The sequence below is a fragment of the Diuraphis noxia genome, unplaced genomic scaffold, assembly GCF_037042655.1.
Source record: "Diuraphis noxia isolate RWA-SAM2 unplaced genomic scaffold, SU_Dnox_SAM2 contig0001, whole genome shotgun sequence".
Classification (NCBI taxonomy): domain Eukaryota; kingdom Metazoa; phylum Arthropoda; class Insecta; order Hemiptera; family Aphididae; genus Diuraphis; species Diuraphis noxia.
Window position 1 is genome coordinate 19,259,863 of NW_028301711.1, and position 27,475 is coordinate 19,287,337.

The following is a 27,475-nucleotide window of genomic DNA, read 5'->3' on the forward strand; positions in this document are numbered from 1 at the left end:
CAGTGAATAAGCCTCGGTCAATGATTTAATATAGAATATTTGTAAATGGGTTATTTAGATATCAAATTTCGAGAAAACCAATAACTACATTATTATGATTTATTTATCAATTGATTATATTAAAAATGAATTTTAAAGAATCTAATAAACATTATATAATTTGATGGAATGTTTCACAAACACATTGTACTCGTATTTAAAAGTTAAAAAAAGGTTTACCCATTTAAAAGGTTGGCAGTGAAATTCCACTTCATCTTTTCATTTATCCAAATGATGAAAATTTTGCTCATAATCTTTACAAGCTGGTAGAAATTTAAAAATGATTACCATTTTTCTTATAAGAAAACCTAAATTAAAAAAAAAGTTTTCGACTTAAGTTGAACTATTCATAGGCAATTGAAATTTTCAAACATTATTAGTTTTTTTTAAATTAATATCGATAAAAATGTATTTGTTAGGCAGAAAAGCTTGAAAATTTAATACAAGGCTCTTAACATATTGTTACAACGGCAGTTGAAAAATAAAAGTAATTCATAGTCACAATTTCTTTTTATAAGCATTCAATGTTTGAATTTTGACAAAATACATAAAAATCACGAAAATTCACAAATTATTTTAAGCTAGAAATTCATAAAAAATTATCTTTTTAAATCTAAGATTTAAAAATTTAATACGAGATTCCTTACAAGTTTGTCAATCTTTATTAGGTTATTACAAATAAAAAGTCCACCGGAAATTAATTCATAAAAATTTTTCGTTTTAAATCTAAGATTAGAAAATTTTTAATAATCTATAATATATCCTAGACAGATAAACCGTCTTCGCTCAGAATCGTTTTTCGTATACAATGAATAATTGGATTCAAATTTAATTCCATCCATTACAGTAACCCACTTGTAACCTACTGTGCAGCAGAGCGACATCCACGACTTACCCGCTTTTTTTACCTTATTTTTATCGAACGCGATACGTGACGAATAATGATTTGCGTTGATGAAACGGAGTCAGTGGTACCAGAATCCAGGTAGTTTTTTTTTCAGGGATAAGGGTAGTGCCTTCCATATCTGAACCCCCCCTCCTCAACTTAAAAAAAACTCAATATTATCATTTATTTTAAAATTTACTATTTTAATTTTATATATTATATATATTATATATTCATTAAACATTGGATATCACCCCGAGAAATTACCTAAAATACGCCACTGGTACCAGGGTTATATTCGATAATCGTTCTTCAGTATTCGCGTCGTTGGTGCGTGGCACGTAGTTTCGACGGCCGGTGGAAGTATTCAACGAACATCACGATCACATTATACGTCCCTGTTACATATATTTCAATCTTTCAGGTTCTAAAAGAAACTTCAACGTTTCTACAATGTTCCTTCAATGTAAAAAGTGCAACATTTTCATTGTAAATTCAGCACATTCATTGCTCTTGAATTAAATTCTGATAATAATAATATAAAAATTCAAGAATAAAGGGTGAAATATAAAATATCTTAAAGAATAAAAAAAAAAAAATGGGTCTAATTAAACTTCGGTATGACAAAAATAATAACAAATAGATATACTAATTTTAAAAATGAATAATTTTGACGGGAAATTTTTAAAATGATAATATTTTGAGAAATGTTATTACGTTTCAAACTAATCTACTCTAAAAATAATACCAATATTTAAAAATTATAAATTATAATTTTTAATTATAAATTAAAAATATTAATTTATTAAATTATATAATATAATTAATTATAAATTAATATAAGAGAAGATAAAGAATATAAAAGAATATAAAAGAAAATATATTTGAAAATTAATACATAGTTCCTATCATATTTTTACAATAGCAATTGAAAAATAAAAGAAATGCGTAGTCACAATTTTTTTTTTACAATCATTCAAAGTTTGAATTTTTACAACATAATATGTAAAAATCACGAAAATCCGCAAAGTATTTCAAACAAGAAATTCATAAAAATTTTTCGTTTTAAATCTAGTATTTGAAAATTTTTATTAATCTATAATATATCCTAGACAGATAAACCGTCTTCACTCAGAATCGTTTTTCGTATACAATAATATAATATAATTGGATTCAAATTTAATTCCATCCATTACAGTAACCCACTTGTAACCTACTGTGCAGCAGAGCGACATCCACGACTAACCCGCTCTTTTTACCTTATTTTTATAGAACGCGATAAGTGATGAATAACTATTTGCGTTGATGAAACGGAGTCAGTAGTACCAGGATCCAGGTAATTTTTTTTCAGGGATAAGGGTAGTGCCTTCCATATCTGAACCCCCCCCCCCCCTCAACTTAAAAAAAACTCAATATTATCATTTATTTTAAAATTTACTATTTTAATTTGATATATTTTATATATTATACTAGCTGCCATCGGAAACTCGCTGTCCTGAAACTCGGGGTCCGTGAGACTCGCTGTGAGTGGTTGGTGTTGGCTGGAAACGATAATGTCGTAGTTTATTTTTTAACAAAAAAAATGAATTGTTGGTTGAAAAACTAAAATTGTCTATGTGATAAGGAGTTTTGATAAGACTCGGTGTTGGTGATCACGTTCCGAAGGCGGGAAGTTTGAATTTCGAGTTTGAGTGTCTAGATTTCTCACATTGCCCACGGAAGTCGGCAATTGAATAATACGGCCTCACGTCACATGTCCGGTGCTTTTTCGTATGTTAAAAAAAAAAGTAATTTTGAAGTGTCTAGCAAGTCAGTCAACACAGATGAACATCGATTAATTTTCAAGTAAGCCACTCAAGTTGGACAATGTGCTACATCAATTCAAGTATGGTATGGCTAAGTGTTGGTGATCGCGTTTCGAAGGCGGGAAGTTTGAATTTCGAGTTTGAGTGTCTGGATATGTCACATTGCCCACGGAAGTCGGCAATTGAATAATACGGTTCCACGTCTCATGTCCGGTGCTTTTTCGTATGTTAAAAAAAAAGTAATATTTTAAAATTCATTTTGAAGTGTCTAGCAAGTCAGTCAACACAGATGAACATGGATTAATTTTCAAGTAAGCTACTCCAGTTGGACAATGTGCTACATCAATTCTAGTATGCAGACACGACGATAAGTGGAATTAATATTTAGGGAATACTGAATACGTATTTTAGTATAAGGCGGATTTCATAGACATTCAAAAATCATGTTATGCGTGTAGTCGTGTAGATAGTAAAGTTTTATGGTATAATGTTAAGTTATATAAAGAATGATATTTGATCGAACGGTGTTTAATGTTTTTCTATACATAAATATATTGTTATCCAAGGCGCGTTTTACGACACGGTCTCTGTCTATCTCCCGTATCCACTATTGATCTCTGTCATACGCACCTTTCGTTTAATCGCGCAGTTATCGATACGTCCGTTATCGTAGGTATGTAACCAATTTAGAAGAGTGATGGAAAATACTTTTTTGGCAACAGGCTATGTGATCGGGAGACGGTAAGACTAATTTCATTTAACAATCTAGCGGTAATCGAGTAAGTAGACCTTTGTTGATATTAAATATTTGTTTAAGGTACTTTTATATATATTAGATTTGTCTCACGTGTTTTTAAATTTATTTTCTTTTTTAAATACTTTAAAATAATTTTAATATTTAATATGATATTATATCCCAGAAAATATTCGATAACCATTTAGTAGAATATCGTAAAGTTGAAAGGCCTTTTTCGGCACATGTGCGTTTGAATCAATGTGAATTTTTGTAGGTATTCCTTTAAGTTAACTCAAACACGTAACACTTCTGTAAAGTAATGTATGAGAAAATCTTTTTTTTTTTTTTAGTCATTGCACTATGCACTGTGCAGTGGTCATTGCAGGCCACGTGTTCAGTTTTATGTTTTTTATTTATTATAATTTATATTGATTTATAATTTCATAAAATTTGGAAAAGTTAAAATGTTCGTGCGATAATCGAAATCAAAATTTTAAATCATCTTCGTAAATTATCGTAAAGCAGAAATCCTTTTGCTACGTGTAGAACGGTATCCCTTTACGTAACATGCAATGGTATGTAGAATTATTTCTGCAGAAATGTAAATTGTTATTGAAATCGCTAATACTCTATATATGTGGTTACAATCACAAAAAAACACGTGTTCCTGGTTGTTTTGTTTTTGTAAATTCTTAATGAATCGTGTTTTTTAAATTATTGTAGGTATCACAGTCCCTAAAATGGTGTGTAGTACGAAAAATTCAGCGTGCAGTACGAAATTTAAAAGTGTGTTATTCACATTAAACCTTTATATAATAATATATTCTATAAAATTTTAAAATAATAATATTAATACAGGATATCAGAAAGTTCTTCGACCACAAAGAATAAAAAAAAAACTATAATTCACATACCCCATATGGGTAATTTAAATTTATTTTTATTTATTTCTGATATTATGTATTATTATTTTCATGCATTTTGTACACTTAAAATGATGTGCGTTATATAAAAAAAAATTTTTCAACAAAAATTCTATTTAACAAATTTAAAGGTTCTTTAAACAAATTTGTGAAATAGAATTTTTGTTGAAAAATTTTTTTTTATATAACGCACATCATTTTAAGTGTACAAAATGCATGAAAATTTTAGGGACTGGAAGGTAACCAAAATCAATAATTAAAAACCACTCTGTATAGTCAAAAGGTTAGGTTTATACCGTTAAAACTGTTGTTCACTGTAATTTTACTTTAAATTTTATAAAAAAAAAAAAAAAAAAAAAAACGATTCTTATGGGCCATAAAATTGTGGCTCTTGGGTTAGAATTTTATAGTAACATCGCTGCGCTGACAGCCTCTTAACTCGAAACACGCAACGTACTAACGTTTACCTATACGCAGAATAGTTTCTATGGAAAAATAATTTTTTTTGTGGAAGTCACCGCATATGTAATGTGTGTAGTTTGTCGTTGTAACAGGCCACGTGTTCAGTTTATTTTTCGTTAATTCATAATGATGTGTAATTTTATAAAAATTTTGTAGATCTGTAGATGAAAACGTTTCTGTGATAACCAGAGTCAGTGTGTAGTAAGCGATTTGTTGAAATGCTGTATAGGTTCTTAAATGTTGTAATACAATCCTACACGTCACAGAAGTAGAATAATTAACTGCGAAAATTATTCATTAAAGTTTTTTTTTTCTGTTTTAGAATGAAAGTTGTTAATAACTTCAAATTTTTTGGGAAGGGTGTACAGGTGTACAATGCACCTGTATACCCTTCAAACCCAGGTCACCAGCAGTCGGCAAAAAAAAAAAAAACCTCAGTAAGTAGACTCGTACCAAATACAAATTTCGATCAAGTATGCTATTAATGAAATTGTACATTGTTTATTTGTGTTTCAGGATGTTTCAGGTGTAAGAGGAGGGGGCACATAGTGCCAGTGCGGGATTGTTTTGGTGAGTATGTGTGATATTCTACCACGACCTGCAGTTGTATTTAATATTAATCATTTTTACAGCACCACCGGCAGTCTGTGCCGCCCCCTCCCGCACCACCATCAACACCACCGCCGCAGCCATCAACAGAACCGCCATCTGTCACTGAAGATCCCGCGGTGTCTTCAGTGACAAATGGAATAGCGGCGGTGGTGGTGAAGGGTGATGTAAGTATCTAATACTAATTTTAAATAGTTGCTGACGAAAATGCTAATTCAATACATTTTATAAATTTCAGAGCATGGAAACATCCAGTAAGTTTTCAGTTGAACAATATTAGTTAAATACAATGATTTGTAATATTAAATGAATTTTATTTGTTTTCAGCTCAACAATAAATTTTTTTTTGAAATTATTTGGTTTTTTGTTGTTGTTTTTGTTAGTTTTTACTCTTTGTGAACAGATATATATCCATAAGATAATATCTATAATGTGTGGTGTGTATTAAATCGAAAGGCAATGTAGGTATGCAAATGTATATCGGGGTTTTGATCTTTGTGATCAAGCGTTTGTTCTTAAAAAGTTATGAAGTCACTCAACAGTTGAAAAATGAAGGGTAGAAAACTGTATGTTCACTCTCTTTTTCATTAGGAAAAAAGGTTGTGTACACAGGTGGAAACTTAAAACTATTATAATTAAAGGTTACAAATCATAGCATAGGGTATCATCATTGCGTTAAAACAAATATAATCCGATTAATATAATTATTACGTATCTTAGTGTCTTAGTGATCTAATGTAAATAAAGCAACAGGTAATTAGTTTGTACTGGCGGTAGTAAGTAATTCATGAAATTTTTTCATATTAAATTGTATTATAAAGTTATTCATTAAAAAATAATGTCGAGTTTATGTTATATGCATGTAACAATAACACAAACAACATATTAAGTTTGTGGTATATTATATGATATGTAGAAAGTTATGAATACAGTTTAAGTCAAATAATATGTTAAATATTAAATAGTGAGTTATTCATAGCCGTAAATGTTTATTATGTAATTTAGTAACTATTTAATTACCACAAATGAATAAAAACTACATTGCCTATAAGAAATGATATTTAATAATGCATCTGTAGCAGTACATACTCACTTTTATAACACCGTCAATGAACTAAATTATTAACATTGCCACCAAAATATTCTTTTCATGGTATAACCGAGTAGTTATTTAATCAATTTAGACATAATAACCCTAAAGAGATTACATATACACCGATACTACCGTTGTCGATTAACCGTAGTGTACCTACAGTACATTACGTTGTTGTACAATTTGTGTGCTCGATTAAATAATTAACCACCGTCGTAGACTACTCATTACACCTATCTCACCTATCGACAGCAATTAATATTAAACACCTTATACGTAGCATCATATGATTACGTTCTTTGAGCCGTCGACGAACAAAAGTGTAAATAATCACACAAACAATAATACATATTATTATATCACATGTAGTCGCACCTTTTATGTGCTGTGTTAAATATTTGGCTACTAACCGAGTAGCCGTTTTTGTAATTTATAAAAAGTAGGAACACTCAAACACCGTCGACATGAGCTTAAAATAAGGATTTCGAACAGACAAAAGACAGAATTAAACGTATTTAAAACAATATTTATTGAATCAAACAAAAACAGTATAATATTTATTATTATCAGTACAATAGGTAGGTACATCAAACGCGATTTCGAAGCGTACGGACCGAATCGGTGCGAGAACCGCACGTCTACGGGTTCGAAAATAAGTATACTACGCGAAAAAAGAGCAGTTGGCGGTCTTAAAGACGAAAAAGATCGAAAAAAAAACGATGAAAACGAAAGTCGGTCGCGTCGGAAACGGAACGGAAAGGCGAAGCGTTCGGAGCGATTTCGAGTGAAAACCGATTTTAAAAGAAACGCACTTAAATTAAACGTAAAAAAAGGCGACGGAAAAGGGCGTAAAAGTAGAAAAATCGAGTAAAAAGTGGAAAAAATAAGCGTAAAACGTTTCGAAAAATCTAAAACACGATATCTATGACTGATGAGTGATACGATAACTGAAAAATCGTGATAGCTCGGCCGCCGCCGCGACGAAGTAACGCGATTGGCCGGTCTTAGGAAACCCATGGAAGAAAAACGTAATTCTTCCATGGGTTGCTTAGAGCGATATATATAGGGATTCATTTTAATGTTTAATCAAACATTGTGTGTAGTAATCAAATTAATGAATCAACATAAATTCTTTTAATTAAACTATTACATTGAAATGGTAATTTTTCTGTGTTTTTTTTAACAAACATAAAATATGAATTAATAAATTAACAGTAATTCACCGTGAGTGTATAATACAAATTGGATTTCAAACATCATAGCATAAGATTACAACGTTATCAATTTATTCCAACTTACAAATCTTCTTAATAAATACAATGTTACATGTTCAGTTGTCTTCAAAATTTATCATACAGATAGACATAGTAGACATTAGTGGTGTGTGATAAAAAAAATATGTTTTTTTCCTAATTAAAAAAAAAAATCCTTTTATACATTTACAGCTGTTAAGAGGAGTATTAAGTAACAAATTGTTACAAATATCATATTATATGAATTGTTGTACTTTTATTATTGCAAAATTTTGTTGAAAAGTTATTCTTACAGAAATATTGTATTTTACAAAATAAAAATGTTATGATATTATAGTTGTTTAACAGTGATATAAAGCGTTTGACATTAGTTACGAATACACCGTTAAGTGTAATCGCATCCAGAGAGACCACGTGGAGGTTGTCAAACTTTCTCTCCACACAGGCTACATAAACCTGTAGGATCACATAGATCCAGGGGGTCACATAGACCCAGGGGTCACATAGACCCAGGGGTCACATAGACCCAGGGGTCACATAGACCCAGAGGTCACATAGACCCAGGGAGGTAAATATTGTATAAACACATGACTTACTTGTAATCGTATTACAAAACTTCCCTGTACACAATGTTCTTGGTGACAAATCGACCATGTTCATCGCCGTACATACCGACTCTGACGGATTGCGCATTCCTCACTCTTGAAAACGCAACGTACAGCTGTCCGCGTGTGAACACGGGCGACGGCAGAAGCAATCCCACTCGGTCAAACGTTTGACCCTGAGACTTGTTGATGGTCATGACAAACGACAACCGTACCGGGAACTGAATTCGCTTCATCTGAAAAGGCAAATCGTCTTCCTCGCCGGAAGTCAACGAAACTGCAGGTAGCACGATGTCGTCCTGCGCGCCGTCGGCGCCGGACAACATCCTAGCCTTGAAGTTGTGTCGACGAAGTTCGGTGATCACCAACCTCGTCCCGTTACACAGTCGCCTCTTCGGGTCAATGTTTCTCAGCAACATGACGACAGAACCGACCTTTAGCGTCAACGCGTACGGGGGCAGCCCGTTTGGTTGCAGCGAGTTGAGAAACTCGGTCGGATAGTTTGCCGCCTCGTCGGGATCGTCGACCACCACTGTGTCTATCGCGTAGTACGTCCTTTGGGCGCCCGTGACGCGTCGCAACACTGTGGAATTGATTTGGTGGCATTCCTCGTTTCGTGGACACAGAATGATTTTCCGAGTAAACTCGTCGATGTTGGCCAACGACATTGACTGCGGGTACACGAAATCGACCAGATCCGCGACCGGACATACCATGCGTGGTGGTATGTCGACCGTGTCCGGAATACCGTCGACCGTCGACAGCTTACCGTCGCCGAGCTGAAGCAGCCACGCCGCGAAGTCGGCGTCGTTGTCGGCGCGCATGTTACGCGTCAGTCGGAACTTTTCAAACTCCCTCCAGAGGGAGTTGCGTTTGAGTGATGACATTACTATTGTGCTCCTGTCTCCCCGACGGACAACGGGCAATATCTGCCTGAAGTCGCTGGCAAACAGTATCGGTTTACCGCCGAAAGGCAGTGCCGATTCCATGATGCCCTTGAGCAAGCGGTCGACCACCGTGAGTTGTATGCCCGGGGACATGGGCGCTTCGTCCCAGACGATTAGCGCCGCTTCCCGTATCCTTTGTGCGCGCAAAGACTGCATGGTGATGCTCGAAGTAGACTGTTCGGTCAGCGTTCCTAGTGGCAATCCGAAAGTCGAGTGCACCGTCATGTCGCCGTCCATGAGGGACGCAGCGATCCCGGTGTATGCCACGCACAACATCGTTAGATTTCTGTTGCGAAGCGACGATATTAGGCACCCGTGTAAAGCGTCGTTTTACCCGTGCCCCCGGGTCCGTCGACGTAGAACGTTTTTTGGACGTTCCGGTTGTCGTCGACGGCGGCCATAACGCGATCGTACACCCTTCGCTGATCGTCGTTCAGGTGTTCTAATTGTTGTGCCCAGCCCACGGCCGCGTCTATTGCACCGAACATTGGATCATCATGTTCCGGTTCCAGTAGATCGACGTCCGGGCGCGGTAAACCGTAATCGTCGAGCGATTTACCGCGTGAACGAAGTAGGTCTGCGATTGCGCCGAGGCACGCCGCCCTAGCGCGTTCGACGTCTTGGAAACGCCGGTTGAAGTCTTCCATCATGTGTACTTCGAATCGCCGGTACATGTCCGCGGGGTTCGTGGGATGGCAAAACAATAGTACCGTGACGTAGAGACAACGCAGTTGACGCGGTGTATCCAACGTCGACGATTCTGTCATGCATGCCAGCCACGCCGTGTCGTCTTCCAACAATCCTATCGCGACGGCTGCGGCCGCGTATGTGTTGTGCACGACACCGTTTACCGTCTTCATGTCTCGGAACGACTGCGGACCTCTTTTGTGCAGAAGTAGCAGTCGCAGATGAAAACGGTCTCTGTCCAGTGGATTGACGACGTACATCCGAGCCAACGTCTCGTGAGTCAAACGGTTGCGACGTCGGTTCCATCGTCTGCGTTGTGCGTCCCAAGTGTAATGTACCGGTATTTCGTGGTACAGGTACTGTCTGGCCTCGACGTCGGCCTCGTTGAGCGCGAAGAACGCCGTGAGTTTTGTCCGAGCTAGTGCGGCGTTCTGCACCCGCTCTAATTGCTGTCCGGGCGCAAAGTAAACGTTGTGGTAGTTTTCTAAGTGCACCGGAAGTCTAACGATCGTGTGACTGATTTTGTGTAGTTCATACGCGAACAACCTCCAGCCAGCTTCAGGCGGGCTGACGTATCTCGAATTTATGAAACTGAAAACAACAATATAACACATTTAGTAACGCAGTTTAACGACGTGACATTCATTAAGAACGATATGTGAACAATTAACTCAGTCTAAATTAATACCAAACAAAGTTATAGGTGCACAAAAAAGTCTATTATTGTTGTTTGTACGTTTGTAATACTGTTATAGTATATTATTATTACTTTAACAATTTTGTGCCATAACAGGCAACAGCGTTAAGTAGTATTATAGCGATGGAGTTTATTGTATTACATTATAATTATGTTTGTCATGTGTATTTAAACGTTTTGTAAAACGTTATCAATGTAATTTTGTCAAGTGTAGTACAAATAAAAATGAGTATAATAAAGTTATGGTTAACATCATTGTAATGCAAATGTGTTCTGTGTGTTGTTAAAAATATGTAAGTAAATCAGATATATTAATTTTTATATTAAATAATAATTATTATTATTATTGTATTATATACATTTTTCATTTATTCTACAAATTGTATACTGTATAGTATATTATTTCCAATGAAAATATTATTGTAAACAAAACTTATCAATTAAATACCTAAGAATAGAGTTTTGTGAGGGTAGTTAACATGTATGTGCTTAGGTTTTTTTTTTTAAATTGGTTTAATGTAACAACAATATTTGTTCATTTAGAAGCCAATCGATCACAAAAACATAAGAAAAGGAATTAGAATAAACGTTACCTGGTTACACATCACCCACAGGAAACCGTGTAATGTTAATAATGTTGAACAAAAATAAAATTAAAAAAAGTAATACAGAACTATGAGATACATGTAAATAATTACATGCATGCATACATTATATATTATATGCAATCAAGAGTGGTTATAGTTAACCTACCCGAAGGCTGTGGAATGTGATATATACACTGTTGTGTTGAAATGGAATTTCAAAGTCCATAGTTTTTGTGTAAGGTTAAATGGATGCTGTAATCTTATAGATTTGGTTCTTGAATTAATGAATGCTATTAATATTGAGCAACTTAAAATAAATGTGTATAATAATAAATATCTGAGCATAATGTTACACTGTTGTTAGTGAAATGTAGTGTAAATGTTTTTAGTGCTGAGAAATGGTTGTCATCTGAAATAACTGAATTATGTCACTACATGATACGAATTCAGATCTGTTTAAAAATACACCAGATTGAATTGAGTAGTAGCTTGAGAAGTGTAATAAGTGTTATTATGATCGTATTTCACGTTTGTTTGATCAGGTTAATACACTATCTGAGCTGATGACCAATGCCTAAAATTTAAAATAATAGAAATCATACGATAAGTGAACATCTTTTTAAACACAATATAATTGACAATGGTTGAAGTTTATGATTTTGCAACGCGCTTGGCAGGCAGAGGCCAATTATGTGTACATTGCTATATCATATATACATATAGTATAGTAATATATAGTGGCAAACATCAAAACTTTTTTTTCAAATGCAATAGTTGAAAGTATATAATGGTTTTTTTTTAGTTGTTGGTGTGTATAAAGTGAATGACTGATGTCTACACATACACATATATGGCGTTTAGAGTTTACATTGAATACATTATTGTTAACTTAAAGAATTTTATCAAAAATTTAATTTAAATACAAACCTTTCGATCTCATTTCCATTCCAAAGCTCCAAGGTGGCTGCGTCGTGCCCCTTGAATATGTATTTGTATAAATACTGAGCACTCTTCACAGTAGAGCATAATTCTACGTTTATGTGTGCGTTGTACTTTGCGAGCAGGTACGGATTGTACGGTACGACAAATTCGTTGCCGACCTCCTGAGTTCTAACCCTGACCACAGGTCCGTCGTTTGGACGGCGGTACTTTGGATAACCACCGTCAGAAATGTACACAGTCTCATCGCTGTATGCCTTGGGATAGCCCTTTGAACAACTGTTGTCCACCATGCACGGGCTGTTGGGATTCAGTGTTCCGCACGGTCCGTGGATCATGTGCTTTGTCACACACTCGAATAGGCGCCTTTCATTAACCGGGTCCGGCAAGAAGGCGCATACGACGTTGTCAACGTCCTCGGCGGTCAGCAACTTGCTATCCTCACTCAGAATGATCAGCATGTGGGCGTGCGGCAGTCCGCGTTTCTGAAACTCGACAGTATACACATATGCATCGACATTACCAAATACCTTGTTCTCCGTTATGTCCTTCATCATTTGCTTGAGTTTCGCATGGAACACTCTAGCCACCAGGTCAGGTCTGTCGTTAGCCGCGGTCCATCTCCCCAAGTTCTGCGTGATCTCAGGCCAGCTAGGATTACACGTAAACGTAATGAAGAGATTAGGCTTTCCGTACTTACGCACGACGGCCATCGCGTCATGATAGCTTTGTTTCATGTAACGGGGACCTCCCGTGAACGACGATGGCAAAATCATCCTACGCCCGACGGCCACGGGTGCGCCGACTTCGAGCTGTTGGTTTATGTGATCCACAAGACCCTGATAGGAGTCGGCGAAAAGATTAGCCTGATGCCTTTTGATGTACTCTAAGTTGTTCGCTTCCATCCGAACGTACTGATCACACATATACTGTTGCAACAGATATCCACCACTATGCAATAAACTCATGTTATCGTTAATCGTGTCATTGTTATTATGATACCGAATGCCCAGACGAAAGCAAGTATACTCCCTGGTACTGTTCCGGGTGCGAACTCGGTTTCGGCGGACGCCTTCCTGTTGCAAGTTGTTATGCCAACCGAGCTCCCCTCGTGGAAAGAACAGCGGATACAGCATTGGATCCGCGTTCGATGAGCCGGCAGGTATGGTCTGTAGACGGCGGTGTGGCGGGTTAATTGGATTCCGGTCGAAGATGACCAGATCCACGTTCATCGGCGGCTGACCGTCGTCACCGACAAACACTGCTGCCACTTCGTTGACCGTTTGAGGCGGTGGGTTGTATCGCCTTCTGTCCACATTTCCGTCGGCGACAAAATGCATTGTAACTCTCCTTGGTTGCAACTGAGGATCTCTGCCTGGAGCATTTTCTCTTTCCCACACTTCTCGCATAGTCCTGCAACAAAATACGGCTGTTATATGTTTGATTTTTATTCTTGGTTATTTAAAACATGTACAGTTATGTTGTGAGGTATTGTTACTGTATTGTTTGTGTTTTTCAAGAATGTCAATGTCAGAGTGCTTTGTAACAATGATGAAAAAATTTATTTGACGCTCACACTTATGTCAAATAATAAGAGTAATAAAAATTAATTAAAATGATGAGAGTGGAACAAATAAAGAATGTATAATATCAATTGTTTAGTTTACATTGCATTTAGTTGAATATATTCAAAAACATGATGAACCTGAACAAACAAATAAAATGGTCTGATTAATGACAGTATTTCAAAAATATAATGTGTACACTGCTTGGAAATATTTACGGTTTACATCAATATCTAATTCGAACGTTATGAGCATAAATTGTGTGTTTGCTTAATAAACTAATTTTTAATATATTACTCGAAAGCCTGTGCGAATGGATTTATGTTCCGTAACAGGCCGTCCAAGTCCTCCAGCACACTTGGCAACAGACGGTGTGAAACGGGCTGTAGTTGCTGCTGTTCCGCTCGAATACGGTTAGCCTCCCCAGATTCGACGAAGTACAACTGACAGTATCTGAGCTGCACAGGTTCGTTTCCAAGCAAGTCATTAGCAATCCTCCAATAAGACTGCCCGTGAACGGTGAAAATATTCGGTCCCCGACCTGGCAAGCGTCTTGCGTTTAGATCACTGGAGAACGCAGCAAATGCCAAAGTATTATTGTACCGTCGGATATGCTGTCTGTAATGTTTGCCTTCCGCAGAGTCTTCAACCAACAACCTCTGTAACAAAAGTGGTGCAATAGTCTTGGCCCTGAAACGGTCATCTGACCGTTATTGCAACACGTCGAAAAGTGCCCCGCGGTGGTACTTTCGCACTGAAAGTGGCGGGCCCTACAGTGTCTACAGATTGCATCCAATGCGCCAATGTAGTAAGTTTCCGGTAGCGGGTACTGGACGCCGGCCGGGCGGTGTATAAGCGGCGCGCGTGCCGCCCTGTCTTCCACCTGCGATTAACATGACACAATTTTATTTGTGTTAGCAACGTTATTTATACGAAATGTATTTACTCACCTCTTCGATGACGTATAACGGTGAAATGTCGAAAATACCGACAAAATCATCGTCGTCTTGTATCACATCCACTGGATCGTCTTGGTTCACGACTTCCACGATCTCGTCGTTATTGTCGTCCAATAGTACCTCAACTAACTCAACGTCGTTGTCGTCCGGCATGATTTCAACCACCTCAATGTTACGTACGCCACACCAGCCCACCCCATTTTGAAAATTGGTGTTTTCTGGTATGCAACCTTTAGTATGACATTTGTATGCATTTGTATGACCATTCCCTCCATTTGTATGCCACTTAAAATGGAGATATAACAAAAATTGAAGGGGCGGGCTGACGGGATGTCACCCCAGCCCGCCCACCACTCAAATTTAAAATTTCGCTATGCCGTTCATTTGTACGCCATTTGTATGGATTTGTACGATAAATTTCATCCCTTAATTTCAAAAACTACCCTTGGGCGGGCTGGAGGGATGTCACCCCAGCCCGCCCACCACTCAAATTCAAAATTTCGCTATGCCGTTCATTTGTACGCCATTTGTATGGATTTGTACGATAAATTTCATCCCTTAATTTCAAAAACTACCCTTGGGCGGGCTGGAGGGATGTCACCCCAGCCCGCCCACCACTCAAATTCAAAATTTCGCTATGCCGTTCATTTGTACGCCATTTGTATGGATTTGTAGGTTTGTAGCTCATAAGTTAAATTTTTGTATCGTAAGATTTCTGGAATATCACTTAGTCGTATCTGTACGTGCGGAGCACGTTCAAATCTATATGAGATAAATGTGGATTTGGAGTTAGATATGAATTAAGTTTTCGTTGTTTTGCCGATTTTCTGTCCCATCCTTCTTCAGCATTATTTTCAGTAATATTTTTATTTTTTGGTGAAGTAGGGCATGGTTCATTAAACATCAAGACGTCATTAATATTGTTTTCATCAATTAAAATATAGTTATCTTCGGAATTCTCACTGGAAACATCATTTTCTGTGTTATTCTCCGTTATCATTTTATGTTTTTGTAAACAGGGCGATTTATTATTACAAACAATATTTGAGTCATTGTTAGTATCTGAACTAAAGCCTGTAGTGTTGTAAGAGGCAGAACGGAAAAGTGAAGATCCCTGTAGTGAAAGTATATGACGTTCTAAAAAAATTTCAATGTTTGTTGGAAGGGTAGTGTCCTTATACATATTTCAATACAATCTGTTAAAATAGGTATTTTAGAATAATATTGGAAAACCACCACAATACAGTTATTTTTAATAACGATTATTAAATGTTAAAAACAAACACGCGCCGCGATTAGTCTGTGAAATGAAAAACGGCTGGTGACCGTCATGTATCTATAGAGGTCTTAATGTTTAATACCTATACATTATACACAGAGGAGTTGCTAATAATTTTGTTCTTTTTGTTCTTTTAATAGACTAAACATTATAAAATTAGGTAGTTATAACTATAAATAGACATATATTATACATATATATATATATTAATATATATAGACATTATTTTATATTTATGTAGTTACAGACATACCTCCAAAATATATTAACTATATGCAGTGGCGGCAGTGCAGTAATTAAAATTAAAATTTAATGGCAAAATAACATCGCATTGGGCAACGCAAGAAAAACAATATAATAGCTACTGAACTTCTTGCATTCGCATGATTTTTTGTATTAGTAGTAGATTATTTTAGGCGAGTTATACATTTGTTGTATGAAATAGTGAAACTAAATTATATGATTAAATTTGTATATTTTTGGAAAAGTACATATTTGAACAATTTTTAGCATATTTGTACATGTTTTGCATTTTTAAATTTATAGGTACGTAAAATTACATTTGAAAACCATTCAAAAATATTTTTTCCAATAAATTAAAGTCATAGTCTGTTGCGTCTGAATAGTACATATTCTGTTTACGATAGTTTTTATGTTGCTCAAGATTTAATCATTTTATTGACAATATCGACAATTGTGTAGTTGTAGTAAAACCTATAATGACAATCTAGATTCTAAATTGTATGACAAAATAAAAAGCAGTACATAATATTCGTTCGGTTATCACAGTTATGTACCTACCTAATTTAAAAAATTTTTTTAACCGAAATATGCTTTATAAGTTTTCACTAACAGAATAAAAATTATCTAAATATTTTTAAACATAATTTGATAATTTTAACTGCAACAAATCCCGAACCCGTATCATAACTATAGGAATAAAAAAAAACTATCAAAGTCAGTATTAACAGTAACTGAGTAACTATTCTTCTTTACTTAACTTCCAACAACAGTTTTATTAATATAAAATATGTTTTGATATAATCATAATGAGTAGAAATTTCGATATTTGATTTAAAACCAATAAACGAAACAAATTATTTTTAACGGCCTATGTCATTGAAAAAATCAATAGTATCAGTATCCCGAGCAATTGTAGCATATGCTAGATGAGACCAGATAATGGAGGTAAATAGATATTTAAATGTTACGGGATTGGAGAATGAGGAACAATTACGAATGATAAATCCAAACATAAATAGAGCTTTCTATTTCTAATAGATAATATATTACTAGAGTCTAGAAGGGATAGTAAGTTTTATATTAAAAATAATTCGTGGCAAAAAGATTAAAAACAATTATATAATTTAGGTTGTAATTTAAAAAACAAGTAAGTATAGTTAGTTTCAAAAATAATTGTTTGACACTTATTATACGTGTTACTTAGTACAATATTATTTATAAAAACCTTAGGTGATAAAATTCGTGGAACACCGGAAAACCCCAAGGGTAGTACAAACCCATACAAATGGCGTACAAATGAACGGCATAGCGAAATTTTGAATTTGAGTGGTGGGCGGGCTGGGGTGACATCCCTCCAGCCCGCCCAAGGGTAGTTTTTGAAATTAAGGGATGAAATTTATCGTACAAATCCATGCAAATGGTGTACAAATGAACGGCATAGCGAAATTTTGAATTTGAGTGGTGGGCGGGCTGGGGTGACATCCCTCCAGCCCGCCCAAGGGTAGTTTTTGAAATTAAGGGATGAAATTTATCGTACAAATCCATACAAATGGCGTACAAATGAACGGCATAGCGAAATTTTAAATTTGAGTGGTGGGCGGGCTGGGGTGACATCCCGTCAGCCCGCCCCTTCAATTTTTGTTATATCTCCATTTTAAGTGGCATACAAATGGAGGGAATGGTCATACAAATGCATACAAATGTCATACTAAAGGTTGCATACCAGAAAACACCAATTTTCAAAATGGGGTGGGCTGGTGTGACGTACGTCTCAATGTTGTCGTCCAACTGAACATCATCCATCCAGACTTCGACAACTTGCTCACCAGCGTGAACATTATCTGCACGGTCTTCTCGTTTCCGGTGAGGTCCAACCATCTACATAACAATGGGCGCTCAATTTATATGCCAAAGTATAAATTTTTTATCTTTACTTTTACCAGTAATATACAATATAGTGTAAAGTACATTGACAGGATCATTATTTTGATGAAAGGTGCCACCCTCATTGATGATACCCCTATAGTTACTTAATTATTATTATTACTATTTATTTATTTACAACAAATCACCTAACCACCTAAGTATAAAATAAACAATAATAATGGATTTCAGTTATTGTGTATGTTTATTAGCCTTGCACTGTACATAGTTATTTAGTAACTATGTGTAATGTAAATTAAAAGTAGAATGCAATGTAATTATACAAATATAAGATTTGTGCAGTTTTTAGTTACTGTACCAAAAGATGCAGGAAAAAAAATCATAAAAGAATAGTTCTATGCATTAATGACATATGATAACGATAAACTTGTATTAGATAAATTGAAACAAACATTTTGAATGTAAATTACACATTTGCATTAAAATTATAATGCTCTGTCATAGGTGAACTTTATTTATATTGTTATATGGTTTATTAAGCAACACCATAACTGGTATTACATAAATCCTAAATGCTATAAGTGGATTGTACGGCAACAGTGTTTAATACATGTGCTGGTTAAGTACATTAAGTGAATTGTTTATTGTCTGAATAAGATAAATGTAAGTTAAATATAAGGATTATGGAGAAACTGATATTCCCAGCATAACAGTATGTCATGTGTATGATATGTATTGATGTAATGTTTAGTTTAGTGTATATTTAAAATGCAGTGTGAGTACATTGTATTTATAAACTTTAAGCATGTTAGTCATTAGTAAATTAGTGAACCAGACAAAACAAAAAATTAAATTAAATAAATAAAAAAAAATTAATATACACAAATAAAAACATGTACTGAGTTGCATCCCAAAAATGTTAACAGAAGGATAAAGTCAAAATATTGAGTATACATATTCATCAAGTGAATTTAGTAGTGAGCCAAAAAAAATAATATATATATATATATATATATATATACTGAAGTGACTTATAAGTTAACTTATTGTGTATTAAGGTGCATGCAGATGTACCCGTACAATTATGTTGTATAATTTCACATGAGATGTTTGATGGAAAAAAAACTAAAGTGAATTTAAGTAATAAAGGTGTGCAATATGTTAATGTACACTCTATTGTAGTAAAACCAAAATGCATAAGGTTATCACCTGTTATTTGAATTGTACCTAATAAATAAAAACCTCACAGTTTGTAGTTAATATACCAAATGTAATTGATCCTGTGTATTTATTTAATGTGTTATTTAAAATGCAGTATGAGTTCATTGTATTTATAAACTTTAGGCATCTTAATCATTAGTGAACCAGACAAAACCAAAAAATAAAAAAACTGTAATACACGCAGATAAAAATATGTACTAAGTTACATCCCAAAAATGTTTACAGAAGGATAAAGTCAAAACATTGACTATGCATATTCATCTAGTGAATTTATTGAATTATCAATTGTATGATAAGTCTAACCGTAAGAGTTATGAGTGTTTGACAAATGTTTAATAGGATCATAATGAGATGTGAAGTGCAATCAAAACTGCAGTAGTGAACCAAAATAAATAAATATATTTATATATACCAAAGTGACTTCTAAGTTTACTTATTGTGTATTAAGGTGCATGCAGATGTACCAGTACAACTATGTGTATTATTATATTATATGTTGTGTAGTCCTGTGTAGTTACGTAATGTGTAATTGAAATCAAATTGTTTATACAACAACAATCATGAGTTTAAAGTATTTCTAAAAATTAGGAACCATAATACACAACAGTACATATTGACATTGAGGTGTGTACAGTTTTGTGAATGACAATAACACACAAATAAGCCTAACAGATGTGTGAATAATTTCATTTTTGAAAATAATAATTAATGACCAGATATCGACCAATGGAACTTTAAAGTGAAAAACGTCTACCTTAATAACCATATTATACTTAACACGGATTATTAATACAGGGGCCTATTGTTTTGAATGTAAACATGAAATGGATGTTGTGGAACTGTTGGTTAAAAAAGTATTCTTCTACCACGTTTTTATGCTCACTATGGACGGCACTGCTGTTGGACTCAGACGGCGGCGGACGTGTGCAACATTTACATTGAAATCTTTACCGGGGACGAAATGCCGAGAACATAGCTTAGAGCTAAGAGTCACTTGAAAACCGTGGTTCCTCACGAATTCCACCCACTGAAGACGACGTACGTCATTCATCGGAAATCTAAAGGTGAATGACTTATAATAAGATGTACATGGCATATGCGTCAAATGAAACTATACATACCTGTGTATGGAAACGTCATTGTCATAATCCACGTTTCCACAGATCACACATCGTTTCACCATAGTGAATAGCCTGGAAAGCGTCGTATAATAATCGTATAACATTATAGAAATATTATTGATGTTTAATGAAAACATCTTGAAAAGGTATAAGTAATTCGTGAATATGTACTGATTAATATTTAATAGCAAATTATAATAATAATTATGAAAAACAAACTGTGTCAATGATCGTAATCGAATATTCTGATGGTATCAGTACGTTATCAACGTTGAAATATGCGTCTCGGGCGGTTGTGTTATTTTTAGAATTGATATATATTATATACGATAAATATTATATTTTTTACATGGATTCCTTAGGTGGGAAAAAAATATGAAAATACGAAAAAAGACATCGGGGACCTACCGAACTCGTGACACGTTAATGCCGCGAAACAAATCAGAATAGATTATTAGATTCACAATGTTAAGGGATACGGACGGCCGACGCGCAACGGCTAACGGGCCAACGTTGACCATACAGGCCGTCCGAGTGTGAATAAGTAAAACGGTATGTTAATATATACAAAGCAAATATGGAAGAGGACATGTTTGAAATATCATTAGATAGAGCTGTAAATCAAGTGTATAAGGGTGCAAGATACGCGTTGCCTCGTGTACACGTAATGTAATCAACGTACAACAGACAATTGCACGATCAAGCGTGATTCCAACGTTATTATTTCTATCGAAATTGTACTCACCGGTATCAAAATCTCGCCTTACGAATACACTAAAAATACGGAAGAAAGAGAGCACTTTTTCGGAGTCTAGAAAATTAATAGAGTGCAAAAAGTCCTTCGTGCTTTTGCGCATAAAAACGTAGGTATCGACGTATCGTACGAACGTTGGCCGTAGCCTGACGATGGATACCACCGTACGGTTCGGCGGAGCTCAAGATCCCCTCTCCACTACACCAATTTGCGATAAACTTTTAATAATAATCAAGCATTTTAAGCCTACTATATACACACATATATTTATCAATAATTATGTCGATGGACGGAATTTTGGAAAATACCGCTTGCTATAATTTAGTAACTATTTAATTACCACAAATGAATAAAAACTACATTGCCTGTAAGTAATGATATTTAATAATGCATCCGTAGCAGTACATACTCACTTTTATAACACCGTCAATGAACTAAATTATTAACATTGCCACCAAAATATTCTTTTCATGGTATAACCGAGTATTTATTTAATCAATTTAGACATAATAACCCTAAAGAGATTACATATACACCGATACTACCGTTGTCGATTAACCGTAGTGTACCTACAGTACATTACGTTGTTGTACAATTTGTGTGCTCGATTAAATAATTAACCACCGTCGTAGACTACTCATTACACCTATCTCACCTATCGACAGCAATTAATATTAAACACCTTATACGTAGCATCATATGATTACGTTCTTTGAGCCGTCGACGAACAAAAGTGTAAATAATCCCACAAACAATAATACATATATTATTATATCACATGTAGTCGCACCTTTTATGTGCTGTGTTAAATATTTGGCTTCTAACCGAGTAGCCGTTTTTGTAATTTATAAAAAGTAGGAATACTCAAACACCGTCGACATGAGCTTAAAATAAGGATTTCGAACAGACAAAAGACAGAATTAAACGTATTTAAAACAATATTTATTGAATCAAACAAAAACAGTATAATATTTATTATTATCAGTACAATAGGTAGGTACCGCACGTCTACGGGTTCGAAAATAAGTATACTACGCGAAAAAAGAGCAGTCGGCGGTCTTAAAGACGAAAAAGATCGAAAAAAAAAACGATAAAAACGAAAGTCGGCCGCGTTTTCGAGTGAAAACCGATTTTAAAAGAAACGCACTTGAATTAAACGTAAAAAAAGGCGACGGAAAAGGGCGTAAAAGCAGAAAAATCGAGTAAAAAGTTGAAAAAAAATAAGCGTAAAACGTTTCGAAAAATCTAAAACACGATATCTATGACTGATGAGTGATACGATAACTGAAAAATCGTGATAGCTCGGCCGCCGCCGCGAGGAAGTAACGCGATTGGCCGGTCTTAGGAAACCCATGGAAGAAAAACGTAATTCTTCCATGGGTTGCTTAGAGCGATATATATAGGGATTCACGTTTTATATTATAAGAAGATATTCATTAAACATTGGATATCACCCCGAGAAATTACCTAAAATACGCCACTGGTACCAGGGTTATAGTCGATAATCGTTCTTCAGTATTAGCGTCGTTAATGCGTGGCGCGTAGTTTCGACGGCCGGTGGAAGTATTCAACGAACATCACGATCACATTATACGTCCCTGTTACATATATTTCAATCTTTTAGGTTCTAAAAGAAACTTCAACGTTTCTACAATGTTCCTTCAATGTAAAAAGCGCAACATTATCATTGTAAATTCAGCACATTCATTGCTCTGATCAGAGTCTTGAATTAAATTCTGATAATAATAATATAAAAATTCAAGAATAAAGGGTGAAATATAAAATATCTTAAAGAATAAAAATAAAAATTGGGTCTAATTAAACTTCGGTATGACAAAAATAATAACAAATAGATATACTAATTTTAAAAATGAATAATTTTGACGGGAAATTTTTAAAATGATAATATTTTGAGAAATGTTATTACGTTTCAAACTAATCTAATCTAAAAATAATACCAATATTTAAAAATTATAAATTATAATTTTTAATTATAAATTAAAAATATTAATTTATTAAATTATAAAATATAATTGAATTATAAATTATATATTATAATTTATAATTCAAAAAACACATAAGCCGGATTTAACACTTAAAATTCAAGTAATCGAAACTTGATTGTATTATGTAATAGTCCTATACTGCCTCCCTAAGCCAAAAGGCAGTAAGCAACAATGTAGTAGTTTTGAGAAAAATAACTTTTTCTGAATCATCTTGTTATTTTTATCATATTTTAAAAATTAAATAATAAATTAATGATAATTAAATAATTTTTCCTGTAGAATCCAATAATACACATGGATAAACTCTAAAATACCTCATAATACCTTAAAACGCATATACGTACTTTTTGTTTAGTGTTGTCAGACATTAATATTATTGTTTACAGAGGGAAAATGCAGTATTAGCACATACGTACTTTTTGCTTTGGAATACATATTTATTTTTTGTTTTTTTACTAGACCAAATTTATGTAAATAACAAGCCTTTATTTAAAATAAAATAAAATAAATACTAACTAAAAAAAAAAAAAATAAAGAAATAAAAATATGAAATTTTAGGAAAATAATATAAAAATGTAACATTTAAAAACATTTTTACAAAATTAATATAAAAATTAATGAACATTTTAAAAATAATCAAACAAAATTGTTAGGTATTATAATAATAATTGTATTTACAATTTTACAAATATTCAAGATTTTTCCAAAACAGTTTACGGTTTTCTGGAAGAATCTGATCTAAATTTTGAAGTATACTTTCAACCTTTTCTCTGGCAACACCGCATGGTTTTATTTTTGGTAAAGCAATAGGAATTCCATCTTTTTTCATATTTTTCTTGCACAGAAAATCCAATTCCTGATATTCTGTATCAGTTAATTTAGTTTTAAAATTCAAAATAAATTTTCCTCTTTCAGCTTTAATGCATACGATATCCTTCAATAAAATACGATTTTGTTTTTGTAACTTTTGAACTGACTTAAAATCTTTCCAACTATAAAACTATGTATGATCCATTACGTTCACATCAACTTTTCCACTGTTTGAACTTTTAACAGCATATTCAAAATCATTAAAGTCGTATGTCTTTTTTTGTTTTTTTAAAGCCAATTCTATCTGATGATGAAAACTATCAGCACTTATATATGTATGTCCTGGTTCAAAGTAGTATATTTTAATTGTATTAGTCGAAACTTCACACGAGTTCACAATATAAACAAGAAATGTTAGGAGACACCAGTTTTTATTCTGACTGGCACAATTATCCAGCCAAATTTGAAGAGTTGAAATATTTCTATGTTTTTTTATAAACGCATAAAACGTACTTATGATATCTTCTTTGTTTCGCCCAGTAAGTTCCTTCATGCCAAATACAAGCTAGTGGTTTAATATTGGAATTACAACCAACAGGAACAAAACTTTCGTGGTATGCAATTATACGCCTTGTAAAAATTACTTTTTTAAACATTTCAGCTCTTGGAAGCATAATTACTTTTTGTAAATCTGCAGAAACTGTAACACAATCATTTATATTATCTTTTTGACTTGAATGTATTTTATACAGATTTCTAGCATCTGTACGACATTGGACGATTGAATATAATGATAATAACATTGATAACTAATAAGTAATAAGTAATAACGTACCTACAAACTGCAAACATTGAAACATAAAAATAATATAATATTAAAATAAACAACATTCATCAATAGCACAACCATGATAATAATATACAATGGTCGATGGGCAAAACCATCGAAGCGACACTCGATCAACTGATTGGGGTCTTGTTTACCTATGAACTGAAGTCTGAACCTCCAAAAAACATGGAAACGTTTATCATACTAAACCACAATCACAGAATTAATAACAACTAGAATGTTAAATCTTCTGAGACCGTGGTTAACAGTATGTTAATAAATTATTATAATGTATGATAATATGATATTGTGTGATACGGCTAGAAAATTATCATCAATACTATGTCAATACTAAACGAAAATACCGTATTTGAGCAATACTAAGCAAAATTACCGTATACTGTGGTCAGTTACTGCCTTTTTGCTTAGCATGTGTTTGATACTGCTTTTTTGCTTAGTATCATTCATATATTTGTAAATACGTATATGTTTAACCACGTTTATTTCAAAAACTATTGCATTTACGGTATTTTTGCTAAGGAATCAAAAAATGCGCCTTAAAATAACGATTAATTTGATATAATAAACTCATTTTTCAAATTTTGTCGCTTTACTGCCTTTTGGCTTAGGAGGGCAGTATAAGGCTATAACACAGTATAACCTATAACTTGGAATAGCGAACTACCTACCAATATATTCTTTAATACACAGATTATGTATATTACAAAATGTTTGTATTTATTGATAACTTTAATTTCAAAATAACCAAAATATAATAAATATAAGCTGGAAAATAAAACCTCTGTGCACCACTCTAATTGCACTGATGTAAATCTACAACTCACTTTATGACTTCGAAAATGACAGAGACATTTGAATACTGTGAATTATGAATACAAAGAAGTTCAAAATTTTAAGTTGAAAAAAAAGATTAGAATATTAAAAGAAAAATTCACTATTTATGACATTATTAAAAAATTATAGCAAAAACAATTTTTAACTGAGAATGCATAACATTTTGTCTTGTTGCAGGTAATATTATGTTTAGTATTATGTATAGTGAATAAGCCTCGGTCAATGATTTAATATAGAATATTTGTAAATGGGTTATTTAGATATCAAATTTTGAGAAAACCAATAACTACATTATTATGATTTATTTATCAATTGATTATATTAAAAATGAATTTTAAAGAATCTAATAAACATTATATAATTTGATGAAATGTTTCACAAACACATTGTACTCGTATTTAAAAGTTAAAAAAAGGTTTACCCATTTAAAAGGTTGGCAGTGAAATTCCACTTCATCTTTTCATTTATCCAAATAATGAAAATTTTGCTCATAATCTTTACAAGCTGGTAGAAATTTAAAAATGATTACCATTTTTCTTATAAGAAAACCTAAATTAAAAAAAAAGTTTTCGACTTAAGTTGAACTATTCATAGGCAATTGAAATTTTCAAACATTATTAGTTTTTTAAAAATTAATATCAATAAAAATGTATTTGTTAGGCAGAAAAGCTTGAAAATTTAATACAAGGCTCTTAACATATTGTTACAACGGCAGTTGAAAAATAAAAGAAATTCATAGTCACAATTTCTTTTTATAAGCATTCAATGTTTGAATTTTGACAAAATACGTAAAAATCACGAAAATTCACAAATTATTTAAAGCTAGAAATTTATAAAAAATTATCTTTTTAAATCTAAGATTTAAAAATTTAATACGAGATTCCTTACAAGTTTGTCAATCTTTATTAGGTTATTACAAATAAAAAGTCCACCGGAAATTAAAATTAAATTTTTATGAGCATTTGAAATTTAAATTTTTAAAACATTGGAGTTTCACTGGATATCACATTTAGTGATTTTCTTATTTTGTTGTAACTCTAAAAATCTAAAACAATAAATGACCGCAGATACTTGAAATTTTCGCTGAATGTTTATATAGGCATTTTATATATTTGATAAAATTTTCAAAATATTTACATTTGTTTTGAGCTGTTTACTGACATTTTAATTTTTCAACTTTTTTAGTTTTTTTTCCTATAAATATCGATAAAAATTTATTTTTTCGGTAGAAAAGCTTGAAAATTTAATACAAGGCTTCTAACACGTTTTAACAATGGCAGTTGAATAGTAAAATAAATTCATGGTCACAATTTTTTTTTTTACAAGGATTCAAAGTTTGAATTTTGACAACATACGTAAAAATCGTGAAATTTAATAAATTATTTTATGCTAGAAATTCATAAAAAAATTTCGTTTTATATCTAAGATTTGAAAATTTAATACATAGTTCCTATCATATTTTTACAATAGCAATTGAAAAATAAAAGAAATGCGTAGTCACAATTTTTTTTTTACAATCATTCAAAGTTTGAATTTTGACAACATAATATGTAAAAATCACGAAAATCACGAAAATCCGCAAAGTATTTCAAACAAGAAATTCATAAAAATTTTTCGTTTTAAATCTAAGATTTGAAAATTTTTAATAATCTATAATATATCCTAGACAGATAAACCGTCT

General features: G+C 33.3%; 2 protein-coding genes across 2 annotated transcripts; both read right to left on the minus strand.

The window, feature by feature from the left end:
* Positions 1-9,663: 9,663 nt before the first annotated feature.
* On the minus strand, positions 9,664-13,787 carry LOC149060207 (uncharacterized). Its single transcript, XM_089228248.1, has 2 exons — positions 12,257-13,787; positions 9,664-10,636 (listed from the first exon to the last, which is right to left on the minus strand). The coding sequence occupies exons 1-2, from the start codon at positions 13,675-13,677 to the stop codon at positions 9,664-9,666; spliced, it is 2,394 nt and encodes a 797-aa protein (XP_089084374.1). The 5' UTR covers positions 13,678-13,787.
* A 339-nt stretch (positions 13,788-14,126) lies between these two features.
* LOC149060208 (uncharacterized) lies at positions 14,127-20,602 on the minus strand. Its single transcript, XM_089228250.1, has 6 exons — positions 20,541-20,602; positions 20,303-20,477; positions 18,091-18,192; positions 14,784-14,963; positions 14,589-14,716; positions 14,127-14,523 (listed from the first exon to the last, which is right to left on the minus strand). The coding sequence occupies exons 1-6, from the start codon at positions 20,600-20,602 to the stop codon at positions 14,127-14,129; spliced, it is 1,044 nt and encodes a 347-aa protein (XP_089084376.1).
* Positions 20,603-27,475: the final 6,873 nt, after the last annotated feature.